General features: G+C 39.7%; 1 protein-coding gene across 8 annotated transcripts in view; it reads right to left on the bottom strand.

Annotated features, from left to right (window-relative positions):
* SIK3 (SIK family kinase 3) overlaps positions 1-18,653 on the bottom strand; it is a 243,407-nt gene that overhangs the window by 106,091 nt on the left and 118,663 nt on the right. For all 8 annotated transcript variants that reach the window (XM_089312972.1, XM_008260949.5, XM_070078639.2 and 5 more), the window contains exons 2-3: positions 5,136-5,252; positions 2,163-2,226 (exon numbers count right to left, since the gene is read on the bottom strand). In XM_089312972.1, coding sequence (XP_089169098.1) covers positions 2,163-2,226; positions 5,136-5,252 — 181 coding nt within the window. The remainder of the gene's footprint in view (positions 1-2,162; positions 2,227-5,135; positions 5,253-18,653) is intronic.

Below are 18,653 nucleotides of genomic sequence, written 5' to 3' on the forward strand. Positions count from 1 at the left end.
TTGTTTAAATATGTATTTATTTGAAAGGGAGAGTTACAGAGAGGGAGAGACAGAGAGACAGACCTTCCACCCACTAGTTCACTCCCCAAGTGGCTACAATGATCAGGGATGGCAAGGCAGAAGCCGGGAGCCAGAAACTCCACTTAGGTCTCCCATGTGGGTGGCAGGGGCTCAAGTACCCGAGCCATCACTGCTGCTTTCCCAGGCCCATTAGCAGGGAGCTGGATCGAAGTGGATCAGCCAGGAGTTGAACCAGCATGCACAAGGGATGCCAGCAATGCAGACAGTGACTTAGCCTGCTGTGCTACCTCACTGGCCCTGATATATATGAATGTTTAAAATAACATTATCAAAATTTCCATCCTGTCCGCTTCCGCTTGAACTGCATTGCCTCAAAAGAGTTCATGACCAGAGGATTGTCTTTCCTCTATTTTTAAAATCTGCTTTCCTAAAGAGCAAGGCAGATCTCATGTATCCTGTGCTTGGTTCTTAGATTATTATGAACATTTAGATGACATGATCTCTTTTCTCCCAAGATTACCATTGCTTCTCCACAAATAAATGTCTTTCCATGAGATAAGATAGTAAGTAGCTCAAGGATTTGAGAGATGTTTTGCTTTAGTTATAGAATAAAACTTGTAAAAGGTATCCAGAAAATGAAGTTTGTCTGTTGGCTTTTGTGTACATAGATGGCCTGAACGAAGGCAGTTTTGTAAGACATACATAGCATGTCAGACCACAGTGTACTCCCCAAAAAACATAACTGTTATTTCTCTCTCTCTCCAAATACTGTTTATCATGCTTTTATTTTCTGGTTTACAGACTCCCACATAACCACGGGTAAGACTTCAATGATCTCCAAAAATTAATCACAGCATCTGCACTACTGTTCTTACCTCTACAGAATTTTATGGTTTCAGCTCTCATGATCAAAGTTATATTTTGATTTCCATGTCTTTATTTTACCAAATTTCTTTGTCTTAAACGAGTCAGCATTTCCAAGGCACAGGAGGCATATAATTATACATAGTAAAAGCCTAGTATATCCTCTTGACAGACAATACTATTCTTTAATTCTTTTAATGCTTTAATTTCTTTGAAATAAAGTATCTTCTCCAATACTATATTCTGATTAGCAATATCATTTCATTGCTATAGTTTTAGCATAAAAGGACATACATAAAGCCAATTAAAGATAAAATTAAGAAAAAGGAAACTTTCTTTAAAAACAACTAGCACTTATTATGCAGGTTTTTAAGACACAAAAACCATTAGATTGCAAGGGAAGATTTCACACACACACACCCCAGGTAGCCACAAATGTCCAACTGGAAGTTCTATTTTGTAAGTGATTGCATACTTTTAAATATATTTTAAATGATTAAATGATCAAATTATTTTCTAGAAAATCAAAAAATGAAGAAATTAGATAAATCTAAAATATATAAAAAGAAACCTGCTCTGGCAAACAAGTCAGTTGCTAAAAAGGTGCAGTGAGGGGAGACACATGTCAATTCAGATTTTAAAAGTTTACCTTGTACCGCTGCTAGGCTCCATTTATCACTATTACCAAAACAAAAAATACTGCCAGGTTTTAGGACCTAAAAAATCAGATTTGCCAGTAACAAACTGTACTGATTATGATATTGTGTTAATGGTAAATAAATTTAAGAGAAAAAATAGCTGCTGAAGGCAAAATCTGAAAATTACAAGAATCATCAAAGAGAGCTATGAACACATGGCAAGGAATAGAGTTATAAGTTATATTTAAACAAGTGTAAGGAATGTACTAGGGTGAGACTGCTTGCTCACACAGCAGAGCCTGCACACTTGTGGGGGTCCTGTCACACTTGGTAACCTCAGTTAGAACTCAGCAATGGGAAAGAACGTGTTCAGAAGGAATGTTTGTTTTTGGAGAACTTTAATTTGAACTGTCAACATCCAGCTGAAACAAAGAAAACACCTTGGCTTAGGAAATAAAGAAGTTACAGGGATTTTATTAGGTGAGTCAAAAAAACTAAATTATTTTGTTGGTAGAAAATGACAGACGGAAGGACAGCATCAAGTGACAGCTGTTCAAGTGACAAAGGCACAGAACAGCTATTTTAGGTTTGCCATACTGTGCTCAATAGCTGTTTAAAGAATGCAGTAAATGTACTTACCAAATATTTCCCCTCCACTAGCATATTCTGTCACCAGATAAATCATCCGTTCTGTCTCCATAACCTGGTACAAAGGCAGGAAAGTGACAGACAGTGACACAAATGACAGGTTGATATCATAGGAAGAGAAACGAATGATTCCTCTTTTGTCATTGAAATATTAATAATCACTATTACTCAAAGGAAATATAAAATATTTTAGGTGGAACGGATATAATGTTAAGAAAAAAGGGAGAAGATATATATTCTCCCAAGTTCTTGAAAGTGTAAAACATTTACTAATTGAAGGATATAATCTTTTTTGTTGTTCCAGGAGGTCTCTGCAATCTGCTAGGCTGTATAAAACTGAGAAGCATAGGCGCCAACAACCAGAAAAAGTTCACATTCAACATCAATAACTTGAAGTTCAAAAACACCCCCAAAACACTCAATGAAAACAGGGAAAATAATGGGACTCACTTAAGAATGGCACAGAAACCATAAATGGCTTTCTTTTTAAATGCAAATGACAACTTTCCTACCCTTTGCAGTTTTATTCAATAAAGGGGAACAATAATTTAAAATATTCAATCCTTTAAGTAACATAAATTACTCATTTGGATTCTGTCTTGGCACCTGACTCTAGCTTCCTGCTTATCTGGACCCTGGAAGGAAGCAGTGAAGGATCAAGTAAATAGGCTCTTGCCACCTACATGAAACACCTGGATTGAATTCCCAGCACTCTCCTTCAGCTCTGGCCCAGCCCTGGCTGTTCTGGGCATTTGGGTAATCAACCAGTTAAATGAGAGTGCTCCCTCTTTCTCTCTAATGAATAAATTTTAAATTAATAACATAAAGGTATATATATTCATTATAATTATTTTAAATGCCTAGTATATAAACAAAAGAGCATTTTTTCCTCTTTCCAGTTTCCTCCCTCTCACTCATCAAAGGAACACTATCAATAATCTATTATAGGCTGGCGCTGTAGCTCAGTGGGTTAAAATCCTGGCCTGCAGCGCCGGCATCCCATATGGGCACCAGTTCGAGTCCTGGCTGCTCCACTTCCAATCCAGCTCTTTGCTGTGGCCTGGGAAAGCAGTAGAAGATGTCCCAACTCCTTGGGTCCCTGCACCCACGTGGGAGACCCGGAAGAAGCTCCTGGCTTTAGATCGGTGCAGCTCCGGCCATTGCGGCCATCTGGGGGGTTGACCAGCAGATAGAAGACCTCTCTGTCTTTACCTCTCTCTGTAACTCTGTCTTTCAAATAAATAAAATAAATCTTTTTAAAAAAAGAAAGAAAAATAATGTCATAATGGTATTCTCCTTTGCACTTCAAGGCCTTTTATTAACTGCAAATGTTCTTTTTTATTATTAAAACTTTTCAGGAGTTCAGAAACTGTTTCCTGTACAGTTATCTGTATTTGTCACCTTATAAATCCGAGGAGACTGACCTGAAAACCACCTTGATACCATATGAAGACAATTTGCCAGCTATTCACTTAGGCAGTTCAGAATCTCTCACTTACAATACCAGTTGCCAGAAAGCAAAATTAAAGTTTAAAAGAAGGCATTGTTCAAAGCCAAGGCTGAAAGTATGAAGATTATTTCAGGCTAATGAAGCCTTGGGTAAGATTGTAAATTTGCGGAATTCAGTTATAAGGTTCATATCTAGAAATTAATCTCTTGAGAAAGGTCAGCCTAAGTCCTACAATTATTTAAACACAATTTATTATTCAAGGGGAGGTCAAGAAGTTTATTCAGTCTACAAAGACAGGAAAGAAGCCAAGATTAGGCACCTGCAAACTCACAGATCTAGGTCTCAAGGCAACACCAGGAAGCTTTCACAAGTTTGCTTCTGGGGTAGGTATTGTTCAACATTTAATATGATAAATTTCAACAAATCTGTTCCTGCTGACCTCATTCATTTCATTATGTGAGAAGCTGATGCCAGAGAAGAACTCTACAACTGCAGCCTTAACCACACATCCTAAAATCACAGTATGTTTCCTCACTGCCATAAAACTGAAAGGCTCTGAAAGCTTGCCCACTGTACCTTGTCCATGCTTTCTCCACTCCTACCCATGGTCCCAAGTCTGGGCCAGTAACAATTTACTGCAAACTAATAACAGCAAATGAACAGAGTGGGTGGCCACTTCCTTCAGAACCAGGAGACGGCTGTTCTGGCAGAAAGCAGTGAACAGGGCTGGCCCTGAACAGAAGCAGAGCTCGGGGCTGCCAACACACTGCAATCTGAGAAGCACCCCAAAGCCCAACCTCTCCCAAAATATCTCTCCTATCAGCCTGCTAAGGTGAGGTCCCCCCTTTCCTATCTGGCTTAAAATTCTAGTCACTAGATTTACTGCTTCTGCAGTAAGGTTAGGGAATCATTTTGATGATGGCATTAAATATCCATGTTCTTAAGATGGTAAAAAAAACTGAAATAGAAATCTCTACTACTGTATAGAATTCATCTTGATTATCAAAATAATTAAATGTTACCTTGGAAAAGTCAAGGACTCTACTAGAACAGAAAAGAGGTAGGTTTTAATTGATGAAAGAAGTTAAAATATTTTGTTATCATAACTCATAATGTGATTACAGAAAATAATAAATAAATAATGTAAAAACATTATATTCATCTCTAGCTTTTTGTCTCAAAAGTTTTCCCATCCTGATTTAGGATTCTGACCTAAGTAAATTCTCATCATCTTCTGAATAATCTTTTTGTGTAATTTTTGCTACTAGTAGCATCAAATTTAAGATCTACTTGGCTAAGGGAGGCCTCACTAGTAAACAGTCAGGGGAAACAAGAAAATTCTACCAAGTATTGAGTATGACAATAGACGGGTAGGATAGATACAAACATACAAACACAGAAACAAAAAGAGTTGCTTGTGCTAATCCACCCACATTTCCTTCCAAGGCAGCCACAGATACAACAAATCACTCTAGGTTCTTCATAGCCACTCACCACATAACTAGTAATCCTACCTGGTACAGCCTGATGATATGGGGGTGGCAAAGCATCTTCATAATTTGAACTTCCCGAAAAATCTTCTTCAAGTTTTCTTCGTCCAGTTGGGTTTTATCTATGATCTTGATGGCAACCTGATAAAAGAGGAAAAACATTTACTCTGACACATTATTAAAAGCAGTTCAGGAAGGAAAATTAAAACTACTTTAAGGGGCCAGGGCTGTGGTATAGCAGGTAAAGGTGCCACCTGCAGCACCAGCATCCCATATGGGCACCAGTTGGAGTCCCAGCTGCTGCACTTTGATCCAGCTCTCTGCTATGGCCTGGGAAAGCAGTAGAAGATGGCCCAAGCCTTGGGCCCCTACGCCCACAGGGGAAACCTCTAAGAAGCTCCTTGCTCCTGACTTCAGTTCAGTGCAACTCTGACGGTTGTGGCCATCTGGGGAGTGAACCAGTGGATGTAAGACCTTTTTGTCTCTGCCTCTGCCTCTCTGTAACTCTGCCTTTCAAATAAATAAATATTTAATTAAAAAACACTTTAAATTTTATATTCCATAAAATACAAGCTGCCAGTATTTAATATATACAATGTCAATGAAGACAATGAATTTACTCCCTTAAAAAGACAAGAAATGAACTTCTTGCAATTTCATCTTAGAAGAACAGACTTCAAAAGATAATGAGTCTTCTGCTATTTCCTAAATTGCATATACAGTAAAACCTGTATGAGAAAACACTTCATCATTCCCTGGATGTGGTTACGCTCTGGGTCAAATCCTGCTTCAATGTAGAGAATGAGTATAGGACCATTCTTAAAACAAGAAGCTTAGATCACAAGTGCATGATTTTTTAGTAAGGCTCCACCAGAACTTTCACATCTCATGAGGTACTTGTAGAGCTGAGTAATAGAGATAGTAGTAGCAAGAAGCAGGAAGGCTAAGTAGCAGCTGTGGCAACTACCTTATAGTGTATGCTTTCCATGTGGCAGGTATAATAGTGCTTTGCAGGTACTAACTCATTTGAACCTCATAATACCCAAATTATTAGTATATTAACCTTGTTTTATACATATAGAAATGGAGGGACATATGTAACAGATCCAACATTGAATTGCAGGTAGATTGAATTTAGAGAGAAATTCTTAACATTATATGAGTCAGATCTTACTGCTTAAGCATAAAACATAGCTTTCCATTTTGCCCACTAGTCTGAAGACACCCAGTAGCACATACATTTAAAAAAAAAAATGAAGAAATTACTTTAATCTACTAAATCTAAACTTCCTCATTATTCTCATTGAAATGCTTAAAATATTTTCCTAAAATCTCTAAATCTCAGTTTCAGTTTTTTAATCAGCATATAATCAATATTAGTTAGATGAAGGAAATTCTAGTTTTCTCTAAATCTTAAAATTCTGAGTCCACACATGGAAGAAGGCAAAATTTCAATGCTAAAAATGTTTGTTCAGAGAAACACACATTGTTTGGAATTACACTTGATAGATGATTCAAATGCATGAATGACAACTACAAATTAACTTTATTCAGGGGTAAGCATTTGGCACAAGAGTTAAGCTGCCATGTGGGATGCCCATATCCCACATAGGAGTGCCTGGGAGTCCCAGCTCCTCAGCTGAGGCAGCAGATAATGGCTCAAGTACTTGGGTCCTTGTCACCCACATGGGTGACCTAGATGGAATTTCACGCTCCTGGTTCTGGCCTGGCCTGCCTCTGTTATGAGCATTTGGGAAGTGAATCAATGGCTCAAAGATCTCTTTCTGTCTCCCTGCCTCTCAAATAAAAAATAAAAATACATAAATAAATTTTAAAGTAACTTTATTTGGAGTTGTTAAGACGAGGAATAATGTGAGAAATATACAAGGAAACAGATTTCTGTTCCACTCAAAGGGCATTTAAGCCCTGCCTAATGATGGAATGTGATGAAATGATGTGGGTATATCCAAAATTACAAAGATTAATCAGACACAGTCTTAAGAGCTTGCAACCCAGCAGGGAAAAGAGAGGCGTGAAACAGAACAACACAGCTCTGGAAGTATAATCAACAGAGCTATGTATGCAGCATTAGTAGTGCAGAAGATGAAGATTGGTCTTCACTTGGGAAAGAAGACATAGACATAATAAGGAAAGAAGAGAGAATCTGACTACAAACTTATTGGGTGTAGGCAGAAAAGAGGGTGGAGAATTCAATGAGGAGAACCACTGGAATCATGAACAAATCTCACCAAAAGCCTGATCTTCTCTAAGAAGTCTTGAACCATGACTACTGACCACCAATATTTCTACTTCTAATTAGTGTACCAGATCACATATAGGACGTCAACTCCAGCTACTGGTCTGGCAGCTAGTCTTCTTTCAGGACAGCTTCCATGACAAAACAAAAAAATTACGGCACACAATGTTTCTTTAGAGAAGGAATATGTAATCTTAACAGTTACTATTCATAAAATCCTACAGAGACATGTACCTTGTAGTGTACAGAGTGCTTTCATATTTGCAACAAGCCTAGAAAACTTGCAGAGAGGGCTGGCGCTGTGGTGCAGCAGGTTAAAGCCCTGGTCTGCAGCACTGGCATCCCATACAGGCGCTGATTTGAGTTTCAGCTGCTCCACCTCTGCTATGGCCTGGGAAAGCAATGGAAGATGGCCTAAGTCCTTGGGTCCCTGAACCCATGTGGAGACCTGGAAGAAGCTCCTGGCTCCTGGCTTTGGATCACCTCAGCTCTGGCCATTGTACCCATTTGGGGAGTGAACCAGTGGATGGAAGATCTCTCTCTCTCTTTCTCTCTTTCAAATAAATAAATCTCTTTAAAAAATAAACTTGCAGACATATGCCTACAGCAGAACTTTTCAAACACCTGTGCTAGAATGGGTTGTAAGTGGCAATAGGTTATCTCTAGGCTCAAGAAGCTTCATTTGTTTACCACAGAAAAACTATGTCATGATGGTGAGAAGGTTGGAAAGCATGGCTAGGAATGTTATCTTAACAATAGCAGGGGTGGGGGAGTGAGAGGAAGGGGTGACGGAGGGTGGGGGGCACAAGGGGGCAGGGAGCTAAAGCTATCTAAATATTACACCTAGGGGAGAGGGAGTGGGAAAGGGGAGGGTTGCGGGTGGGAGGGACGTTATGGGGGGGAAGCCATTGTAATCCATAAGCCGTACTTTGGAAATTTATATTCATTAAATAAAAGTTAAAAAAAAAAATTACACCTAAAAATCCCCCTCCTCTCACCCATGCCCTATTAATTGATGGCATGTACTAAGTACTTCAATGTAGGGGGAGGCAACTGACCAAATTTTTGTGCTTTTTCACTCCTAACAGAACAGTTCTGCCACACTGTAATTGGGGTAGTCCCTGATTCACAGTGGACTCACTCTCACTTTCATAAGCATTCTAAAGCAATAAACCCTTCAAAATGGTAAAGAGAAAATGAAACCTAATAATCTACGAGAACCAAGTTGGCTACTAGGATCTTATAGTATATACCATGTAACTAATAAAGTTTTAAATTAATAAAGATGAAAAGGTATACTATGGATTTTATAACAAGTACATCTGACTTCACATAAAGGGAATATGGTCTCACATGCTGAACTGTATTCTTATCTTTTCAGGGAAATTGCATTAAGCATTAACTTATTCATAGAAGGTAGACACAGAAACATTCCAACAGATTAAACATCAAGGGAAGGCATTTGGCCTAGTGGTGCAGAGGCCCACATCCCATGTCAGTCCCTGGATCCAAATCCTGGCTCTGCTCCTGATTCCAGCTTCCTGCTAATGTGCACCCTAGGAGGAAGCAGGTGTTAGCTCAAGTGGGAGGGGGCCCTGTCACCCATGTGGGAGACCTAGACTGAGTTTCTCAGCTCCTGGTGTTGGCCTGGCCCAGTCTCAGGCTTTGAAAGCACTTGGGGAGTGAAGTGGTGAGTAGGCAGGAGGACAGTTCTCATTTGTTTGTTCTCTCTCTGCTTCTCAAATTAAAAAAAAAAAAATTAAATCTATTTTCTATCTATCCTTCAGTGACACTTAAGATTCCACAAGACCCCTATAGATGAAATTTTGCATAGCAGTTAAAAATATCACCAAAACAAGAACCAAAATCACTTAATGTGTAACTTAGCACCAGTTACTGAATTTTTCTGTGGCTCTTTATTGATAAAATGGGGGCAAAAGGGGAACCTATTTTAAAGGATTGCTGGAAATTAACTAAACTGATGCATGCAAACTTTTTAGTATAATACTCAGTACATGGTAAACATGCAATACAGTAGTCCTCCTTTATCCAATGTTTCATATTCCACAGTTTTCATTACCTATAGCAAACCATGGTCCAAAACCATTACATGGAAAATTCCAGAAATAAATAATTCAAAAATTTTAACTTGCATGCCATTCCCAGGAGCATGATTATTCTCTCACCGTCTCACCCCACCTGTACCATCCTGTGCCATATATGAATTATCCCTTTGTCCAATGTATACACACTATTTGTATCCACTTGCATCCACATGTTATTCACTGAATAGCCATCTTGGTTATCACACTGACTGTCATGGTGTTGAAGAGCTGAGTTCAGATGTTTTACTTAATAATGTCGCAAAAGCAGCAGAGTAGTGATGTTGGCAACTCCAAAATGTCAAAGAAAAACCATTAAAATGCTTTCTTTGAGTGAAAATCTGAAAGTTCATCACTTAAACATACAAGGAGAAAGAAAAAATTGTATGCTGAGGCTGCAAAAGATCTTCAGCATGATTAGATATTGAAGGGGAAGACTACATTCATGTAGCATATGTTGACATAACTAGTTTATTAGCAGTCACTGCTGTTAACCTGTTACTGAGGCTAATTTATAAATTAAACTTGCTCATAGGCAAGCATGTGCTGCATGTGCAGGAAAAAGCAGATGTATAAGGTTGGTACTATCCAGTTTCAGGCAACCACTAGGGTTCTTGGAACACATTCCCTATGCATAAGGGGGAAAAGAACCACCACATACATTAATTACAGGTACTGCTGTTATTTTGCTTTTTCTGGAATCAAGTTTAGGCATTCCTTAGCAAAAATTAGATTTGTTTCACAAAACAACATAATCCAGGATCTGAAACACATCAACTCTTATTCTGGGGGCAAGTTGGGGGGGACAAGAAACAAAATAGCTAACAATTTGTGGGCAGATTTCAGAACCAACTGGCTGCTGCCAGCTGATGTGGGAAGAACATGGAAGAAACAGAGCTTTATGGAAAAAGAAATGCATTCCATTTAAAAAAGTCACACTGAGCCACAGGATGGAACCCACAGCTAGACCTGACCCCTGGGGCCGTGCCAGAGAGAAGGCAGCCTGCTTCTTCACAGCAGGCAGTCTCCCTTCCCACCTCTAGTAAATAGCTGACACCCAGGATGCAGGAGCACAGTTACCTGACAGTACCACTGCACAGAGAAGGGAACTTTCTATATAGCTCAGCTGCAAACCACAGAGCGAAGGTTTTCTGAACAGTGGGAGCATACCAATGGAACAGAGAAACTAGCAAGTCACAGAGCAAGTGACTGGCACACAGGATTATTTTGAGAATACCTGAACAGATTAATGAGCATGAATTTTCACAGTTACAGATTATCAGAGGCCATATAATAAAGGTTTTAGCTTCAAGTAAATACTGGTTTCTTGAAAAGTTAAATCTGCTCATAGCAAAGGTAAATTGGTAGGTAAGTAGAAGCCAAGCTCTCAAAAAGTATGTTTTTAGATTGGGGCTAAAAATCTATGAATCATAAAAATTGTACTTACATATGAAAATTATGACAAGAAGGCAACTTCACACTTTACCAAAAGATGATGGATTTCTTAGATTTGCCTGTTATGCACAGAATTCTTTTAGCTTGCAAAGAGCATGATTTTTTTAACTGACATTCTAATATTAATTAAATATGGCATTGAATCAAATATGTTGTAATAGGTAGACTGTGAGAGTCCTTAAGAATTTCCCTCCTCAGACATTTTCATTGACAAACTCTTCTTTTCTGTCATATGGTAAGAAAAAAAATTAAATTCAGGTCATGCCAAAATTAAAGTCATAATTCTTTATTATTCATTCTAGAAGGGAGAAAACAGCCATTTCCCCCTTTTTAGATCTCACTTCTAAAAACCACAGTTCCTTTAACTCTCACCTCATTTTTGCAAACATAGTAATGCTCAAAGGGAAAGAAGTGCACAAAAATAGCGGTTTCTTTGCAACACGCAATAATTCACTTGCATATTCTGATAGCACATTCACAGGCAAGATGATGTGACAGAATAAAAGCTAAGGAATCAGGAAAAGCGCAGTAACGAGATCAGAACAAACCACCTTTGCTCCTCAATGTTTCCCATCAAAAGCAAACTGGCTGAAGTAGGGACTGGGGATATGGCATGACCAACGGGACAGTTAAAATATACATATGTATCATTTAGAACGAAAACGCAAAGGCCACAAGTGCTAAAACTCCCTCAAGCACAGAAAGAGCATTCCCTTTACTGGCACGCATATGCATGTGTAATAATTCATAGAATATAGTAAACAGACTGTATGGTTTTAAGAAGGAAAGAGAAAACATTATGACAGTTTCGGCAAAAGTTTACTTTTTCAATATTCTGTTAAGGAAATAAGTTTTATTTCTCATTAAAATCTCTTGAAATTTAGGCAGATAAACATTTTGCCACTGTGAATTTTTTTCAATATACTTACGTCATTATATTAAATTTCTATAACAATATGTTTAGTCTCTATTTATATTACAAAGCTTATCTACTATAGATCATGCTAGCTCAGCTCAGCTCTAGAATGATTTTATGGCTTAGATCTCAGTGACTACTGGGCATTGAAATGCGGCTAGTTCCAAACTGATGTGCTATAAATGTAAAGCATACACTAGATGTAGAAGATATAGCTCTTTAAAAAGAATGTAAGCTTTTCATTGATATATGTTTATAATATTATAATAGAGAAAATAATTATATTTATAAACTATATATTTATCTCTATATATTTTTCTATATATTTACATAGAGAAAAATTACATTATAGAGCAAATAAAACATATTATTTAAATTAATTTCATCTGTTTCCTTTTACTTTATAAGATTTATTTTATTTATTTGAAAGGCAGAGCTACAGAGGGAGAGGAAGAGACACAGAGAGAGAGGTAAAACATATTATTTAAATTAATTTCATCTGTTTCCTTTTACTTTATAAGATTTATTTTATTTATTTGAAAGGCAGAGCTACAGAGGGAGAGGAAGAGACACAGAGAGAGAGGTCTTCCATCTCCTGGTTCACTCTCCAAATGGCCATGACAGCCAGGGCTGGGCCAGGCTGAAGCCAGGAGCCAGAAGCTTCTTTCAGGTCTCCCACATGAGTGCAGGGGCCCAAACACCTGGGCCATCTTCCACTGTCTTCCCAGGCATATAAGCCAGGAGTGGACAGGAAGTGGAGTCTCAACTCATGGGAGGTCGGCACTCTGGGAAGCGGCTTAATGTGCTCTGCCACAACAGCAGCCCCCCTATTTCTTTTTACTTTTTAAGATATGACTACCAGGGGGGCATTGTGGTATAGTGGGTAAAGCTGCTGCCTATAATGCCAGTATCCCATATGGGTGCCAGTTCATGTCCCAGCTACTCCACTTCCCACTCATGTCCCTGCTAATAGCCTAAGCAAAGCAATGGAAGAGGGCCCAACTGCTTGGGCCCCTGCCACCCATGAGGGATACTCAAAAGAAGCTCCTGGCTCCTGGGTTTGGCCTGGCCAAACCTTGGCTGTTGTGGCCATCTGGGGAGTCAACCAGTAGATAAAAGATCTTGATGTATTTAAAAAAAAATACATGGCTACTAGAAAATTTTAAATTATGTATGTGTCCCTCATTCTATTGGACAGCACTGGTCTAAATGATGTCAATGGGATAAATAATTAACCATCTAGTTAAAGGAGTTATTCCATGAAAATGACTTATGAAATAGCTGACTCAATATTGAGAATTAATAGCGAGATAAGAATCTCACAGGGGGCAGAGCTGTGGCGTAGTGGGTAAAGCTGCCTCCTGGAGTGCCAGCATCCCACATGGACACCAGTTTGAGTCCTGGTTGCTCCACTTCCAATCCAGCTCTCTGATAAGGCCTGGGAAAGCATTGGAAGATGGCCCAAGTCCATGGCCCCTGCACCTGTGTGAGAGACCCAGAAGAAGCCCCTGGCTCCTGGCTTCGGATTGGTGCAGCTCCGGCCATTGTGGCCATCTGAGGAGTGAACCAGGAGATGGAAGACTGACCTCTCTCTCTCTCTCTCTCTGTGCCTCTGCTTCTCTTTCAAACTAATAAATGAATCTTAAAAAAAAAAAAAAAAGGAATCTCACAGAAACTTGATCCAGGTTTAAGGGTACTCAATGTTCAAACACTGTCTAGGAAGAAAATCTCTAATAAATCCTCAACGTTGTCTAAGAACTCAATTAACTTCCACTACAAATATTTATAACTGAATTTCTTCACTGGCTCTATGCAACTAGTAGTAGGCATTCTCAAGAGGCTTCTCTGAGAAAATGAAGTTTTATAGCTCTAAAAAGCAGTTTTCAAATTTTTTGGACACAGGTCTACTCTTTTTTTTTTTTTTTAATTAAGATAGATTTATTTATTTGAGTTACAGAAAGGCAGAGAGAGAAAAAGAGAGTCTTCCATCCGCTGGTTCACTCCCCAAATGGTTGCAACAGCCAGAGCTGCGCTAGTCTGAAGCCAGGAGCCAGGAACTTCCTCCAGGTCTCCCACACAGGTGCAGAGTCCCAAGAACTTGGGCCCTCTTCTATTGCTTTCCCAGGCCATAGCAGAGAGCTGGATAGGAAGTGGAGCAGCCAGGACTCGAACCGGTGTCCATTTGGGATGCAAATACTGCAAGTGGCAGCTTTATCTGCTATACCACAGCGCTGGCCCCATCAGGTCTACTCTTGAAAGCTTAGAATCTTCAAAGAAGTATTGTTTATACAGATAATATCTTATTAATATTTACCTAGAAATTAAATTAAAATCAGAAAATAAAGCAAAATTTTCAAAGACTAGACTATACAAGCACACATTTCGTTAGCCATCAGGGTAATTACAATCATCATACATTAAGTAGTCTCAGGAAATCTTCAATTCATAATGAAAGGGACTAAAAAATGAAAATGTTTTGGCATTAACATTTTTAAAAATTTATTTTATGGGGCCAGCACTTTGGTACAGTAGGCTAAGCTTCCACCTGCAGAACTGGCATCCCATTCAGGACCCCTTTGGCTTGTCTTCTGATAAACAGCTCTCTGCTATGGCCTGGGAGAGTAGTAGATGGCCCAAGTGCTTGGGCCCCTGCACCTGTGTACAAGACCTAGAAGAAGCTCTTGGCTCCTGGTTTTAGATCAGCCCAGCTCCAGCCATCGAGGCCATTTGAGGAGTGAACCAGCAGATGGAAGACCGGCCTCTCTGTCTCTCCCTCTTCCTCTCTCTCTGTAGCTCTGCCTTTCAAATAAATACCTACCTCTAAACTCTACCTCTAAAATAAATAAATCTTTTTAAAAAAATGTATTTTATTTGAGAGGGAGTAGGGGGAAAGAGAGACAGAGAGAGAGAATAGATAACAGATATCCTATCTGCTGGTTCATTCCCCAAATGCCCACAATGGCCAAACACAGACCAGAGCAGGAGCCTGGAATATAATACAGGTCTCCTTCATGGGTACAGGGGTGTGCATTAGCAAGAAAATGAAGTCAGGAGCTGGAATCAGGCGCTGAACCTGGGTACTCTGATATGAGATGTATCTTAACCACTAAGCTAAATGCTTGCACCATTTTTAGTTTAATTTATGAAAAGAGTTTTGGCCTTGGAGATCCTACTGAAAAAGTCTTGGAGAGTCTGGGGTCTCTGGATCAAACCTGGAGAACATATGCCCCAAAGCGTTCATTATATGAGTATAAAATGAATTAACTTCTCTTCCATGCTTTTAGAATAGTATCACCTTTGGGAGAACTGAGAAACTAGTCATTCCAATATTTTTCTATAAGATTTACTCTTTCACAGGACCCAGCTGAGAATGACTAGCTAGAAAAGAAATAAAATGCCTTTAGGGCCGGCGCCGCGGCTCACTAGGCTAATCCTCCGCCTAGCGGCGCCGGCACACCGGGTTCTAGTCCCGGTCGGGGCGCCGGATTCTGTCCCGGTTGCCCTTCTTCCAGGCCAGCCCTCTGCTGTGGCCAGGGAGTGCAGTGGAGGATGGCCCAGGTGCTTGGGCCCTGCACCCCATGGGAGACCAGGAAAAGCACCCGGCTCCTGGCTCCTGCCATCGGATCAGCGCGGTGCGCCGGCCGCAGCGCGCCGGCCGCGGCGGCCATTGGAGGGTGAACCAACGGCAGAGGAAGACCTTTCTCTCTGTCTCTCTCTCTCTCACTGTCCACTCTGACTGCCAAAAATAAAAAAAAAAAAAAATTGAGAACCATTAAATCAAACATATGTGGTACTTTGTCATTGTCTACTTCACTAAACCTCTCACATGTCTCATATAGTCTTTTGCTGTACCAAATTCTGGAAATTTGCTTTAGTTAGTTCATTACAGTAATTCACTCTCTCACTCTAACTAGTCAATATCTTTCCATTGTATTTTTCAACTATGTTTCTTTATTCATGTAAGTTCTACTGATACTAAGTTCTTCTTTCCCATCTTCCTCATCAATTTTGAGTAGCTCATTCTACTCTTAACCCTCTCTTTTGTTTCTTTAAATATCTGCAGGGTGGGCATTTGGAACAGTGGTTAAGTCATCACTTTGTACTTCAGCATCCCACATCAGAGTGCCTGGTTCAAGACCTGACTCCTTCACTTCAGTTCAGTTTCCTGCTAATGCCCACTCAGGGAGGCAGCAGATGGGTCCCACTATCACAGGGGAAACCTGTTGAGTTCCAGGCTCCTGGCATCAGTCTGGCCTGGCTCTAGTTGTTGCAAGCATTTGGGGAGTGAATTAGCAGACGGAAGATCTCTATGTATCTGTCTTTAAAAAAAAAAATTAACCAAAAAAATCTGCAGGGGCCAGCATTTTGGCATAGTGGGTGAAGCTGCCAACTGTGATGTGAGCATCTTATATGTGCCGGTTCGTGGAACAGCTGCTCTACTTCCAATCCAGCTCCCTGCTGATGACCTGGGAAAAGTGGCAGAAGATGGCCCAAGTGTTTGGGCCCCTACCACCTGAGTGGGAGACCCAGATGAAGCTCCTGGCTTTGACCTGGCCCAGTCCTGGCAGTTACGGTCTCTGGAGAGTGAACCAGCAGACAGAAGATATCTCAGTCTCTTTTTGTCTCTCGCTCTGTCACTCTTTCAAATAAAGTACAGAAATCTTTTTTCTTTTAATCTGCAGTATTTTGTTAATGCTGATGTTCTACTTATCTATTACTGTGTAAAAAACTACCACAAAACACAGTGGCTTAACACAACAACCACTGATTTTGCTCAGAAATTAGCAATTTGTTCAGGGCTCAGAGAAGGAAGTTTGTGTTGGCTTCCCATGGCACCACCCAGAGAAACTTGACAGGGGAGGGAGGATCCCCTTTCAAGACACCGGACTTACAAGGCTGGATAGCTAATGCTGCCTGTCAGCTGAGAGCCTGGTTGATGCTACTGGCTTGAGGCTTCAGTTCCTTTCCATATGGATCTCTGTCCTTGGACTTTTTCACAGCATGGCAACAGATTCTAAGAAAGAGCATCTCAAGAGAATTGGGAAGAAATGTGTGGTATTTTTATGACTCGGCCTCAGAAATCACACATCACTTCTGCAACATTCTTTTGGTCAAAGCAGTCACACAGATCTGCCCAGGTTCAATGGAAGGAGACAGAGACTCCTTCTTACTTAATGGTACAACAGCAATGTTCTAGAAGGGGACATGGGTCATGAAATGCTGTTGTAGCCATATTTGGAAAATACAATCTGTGACATCTGACTTAGTTGCCTATTTTCTTTAACAAGCTCACATCTCTGGCAATTTCACTTATAAAAAATCTTTTATGCCTGTCTATAAAGTGTGTTTCTATAGGGATATGAATCTGATCCTGCCAGCCACTGGAGATCACAAGCAACTAGGAATATGTTCAAAGAAGTTTGTAGTTTACAACCTTTCATGTCTCACAGGTAGTATGGAATCAGCTGTAAATCTATGTGAGTGTGGGTATCTGCTTAAGCAGTTTCATGAGACACTTTTTCCCTACCTCCATTCAGATTCAAGACACTAACAGGCAAGACTCCAGATGAAGGTTTTTTGTTTTTGTTTTTAATCTTACTCATCCACTCCAGGTCCCAGTTCTATTTGGAACAGTCTCAAATATGACTTACCACTGTGGGCTTTTTCTTACACCAGGCCCAGAATTTTAAATACATTTTATATGCAGTTATGTATTTTTCCCTTCCCTAGCTTCACTTAAAAATATTCTGACCAGAAGTTATTTCTCTGCAAATCTAACCTACCACATTACTGCAAAACAAAATACTTATCGTTCAATTTTTTTTTAAATTTATTTATTTGAAAGGCAAAGTTAGAGAGAGATCATCTGCTGGTTCACTCTCCATATATTTGCAACAGCCAGAGTTGGGCCACGTCAAAGCCAAGAGCCTGGAACTCCATCCAGGTTTCCTATGCAGGTGGCAGCACACAAGCACTTGGGTCATCATCCACTGCTTTCCCACATGCGTTAGCAAGGAGCTGGATTGGAGCTAGAGCAGCCAAAACTCAAACTAGCGCTCATATGGGAAGCCAGAGTCACAGGAGGCAGCTTAACCTGCTACGTCATGATGCCAGCCTCTCATAATTCATTTTAAGCTATTTTGTTTATTAAAAGTTGATCAATAACTTCAGGAATACATCAGTATTTTTAAAAGGCAGGTACATAAAATATTATCACTTGAAAGGAAACACTTTGGAAATGATTGAATTAATATACATCCTACTGACAAACCCAAGGAAACTTAAACTTATTAGAGATGATAGCATCTATCCAAGATTGCTTAGCTTTTAAAATCTATTGGGGTTTGTACATATTTCAAATGTGGTTTAGTGCTGTCCTATAATCCCCCCCAAAAGAGGGAAATTCCTCTTATTTAAAGGAAAAAACGAAGAAAAAAACCCAACAAACTATTTCTACAATCAGTGTCCACAGTTTAAAAAAAATAAGAAGCCAATATAATGTAAAAACAGATTAAATTCAAGTTATATTTGGCAAAGTGAAAATTAATGCATTTCTTTGAAACAGACATTCTTACTGTAGTTTTAAAAATGAATACATGATAGCATTCTAGGCTCAAAAGAAAAAGCAACAATTCAAGGGAGAAAAAGCTGTAAACTGCGAGGACAAGACCCTATGAATGTCCCATCTCCCTACCATGCTAAAAAGCAATGCTACAAATCACCATATTCTCCAAAAGATGACAGCAAACTTATATCTCAGAGGAGAAATAGCTCTTTATGGCTATTAGTTGGCGCTGGCAGGAGGCTTACCA

Source organism: Oryctolagus cuniculus, chromosome 1 (genome assembly GCF_051225735.1).
Source record: "Oryctolagus cuniculus isolate XC-2025 breed Fujian yellow rabbit chromosome 1, ASM5122573v1, whole genome shotgun sequence".
Classification (NCBI taxonomy): domain Eukaryota; kingdom Metazoa; phylum Chordata; class Mammalia; order Lagomorpha; family Leporidae; genus Oryctolagus; species Oryctolagus cuniculus.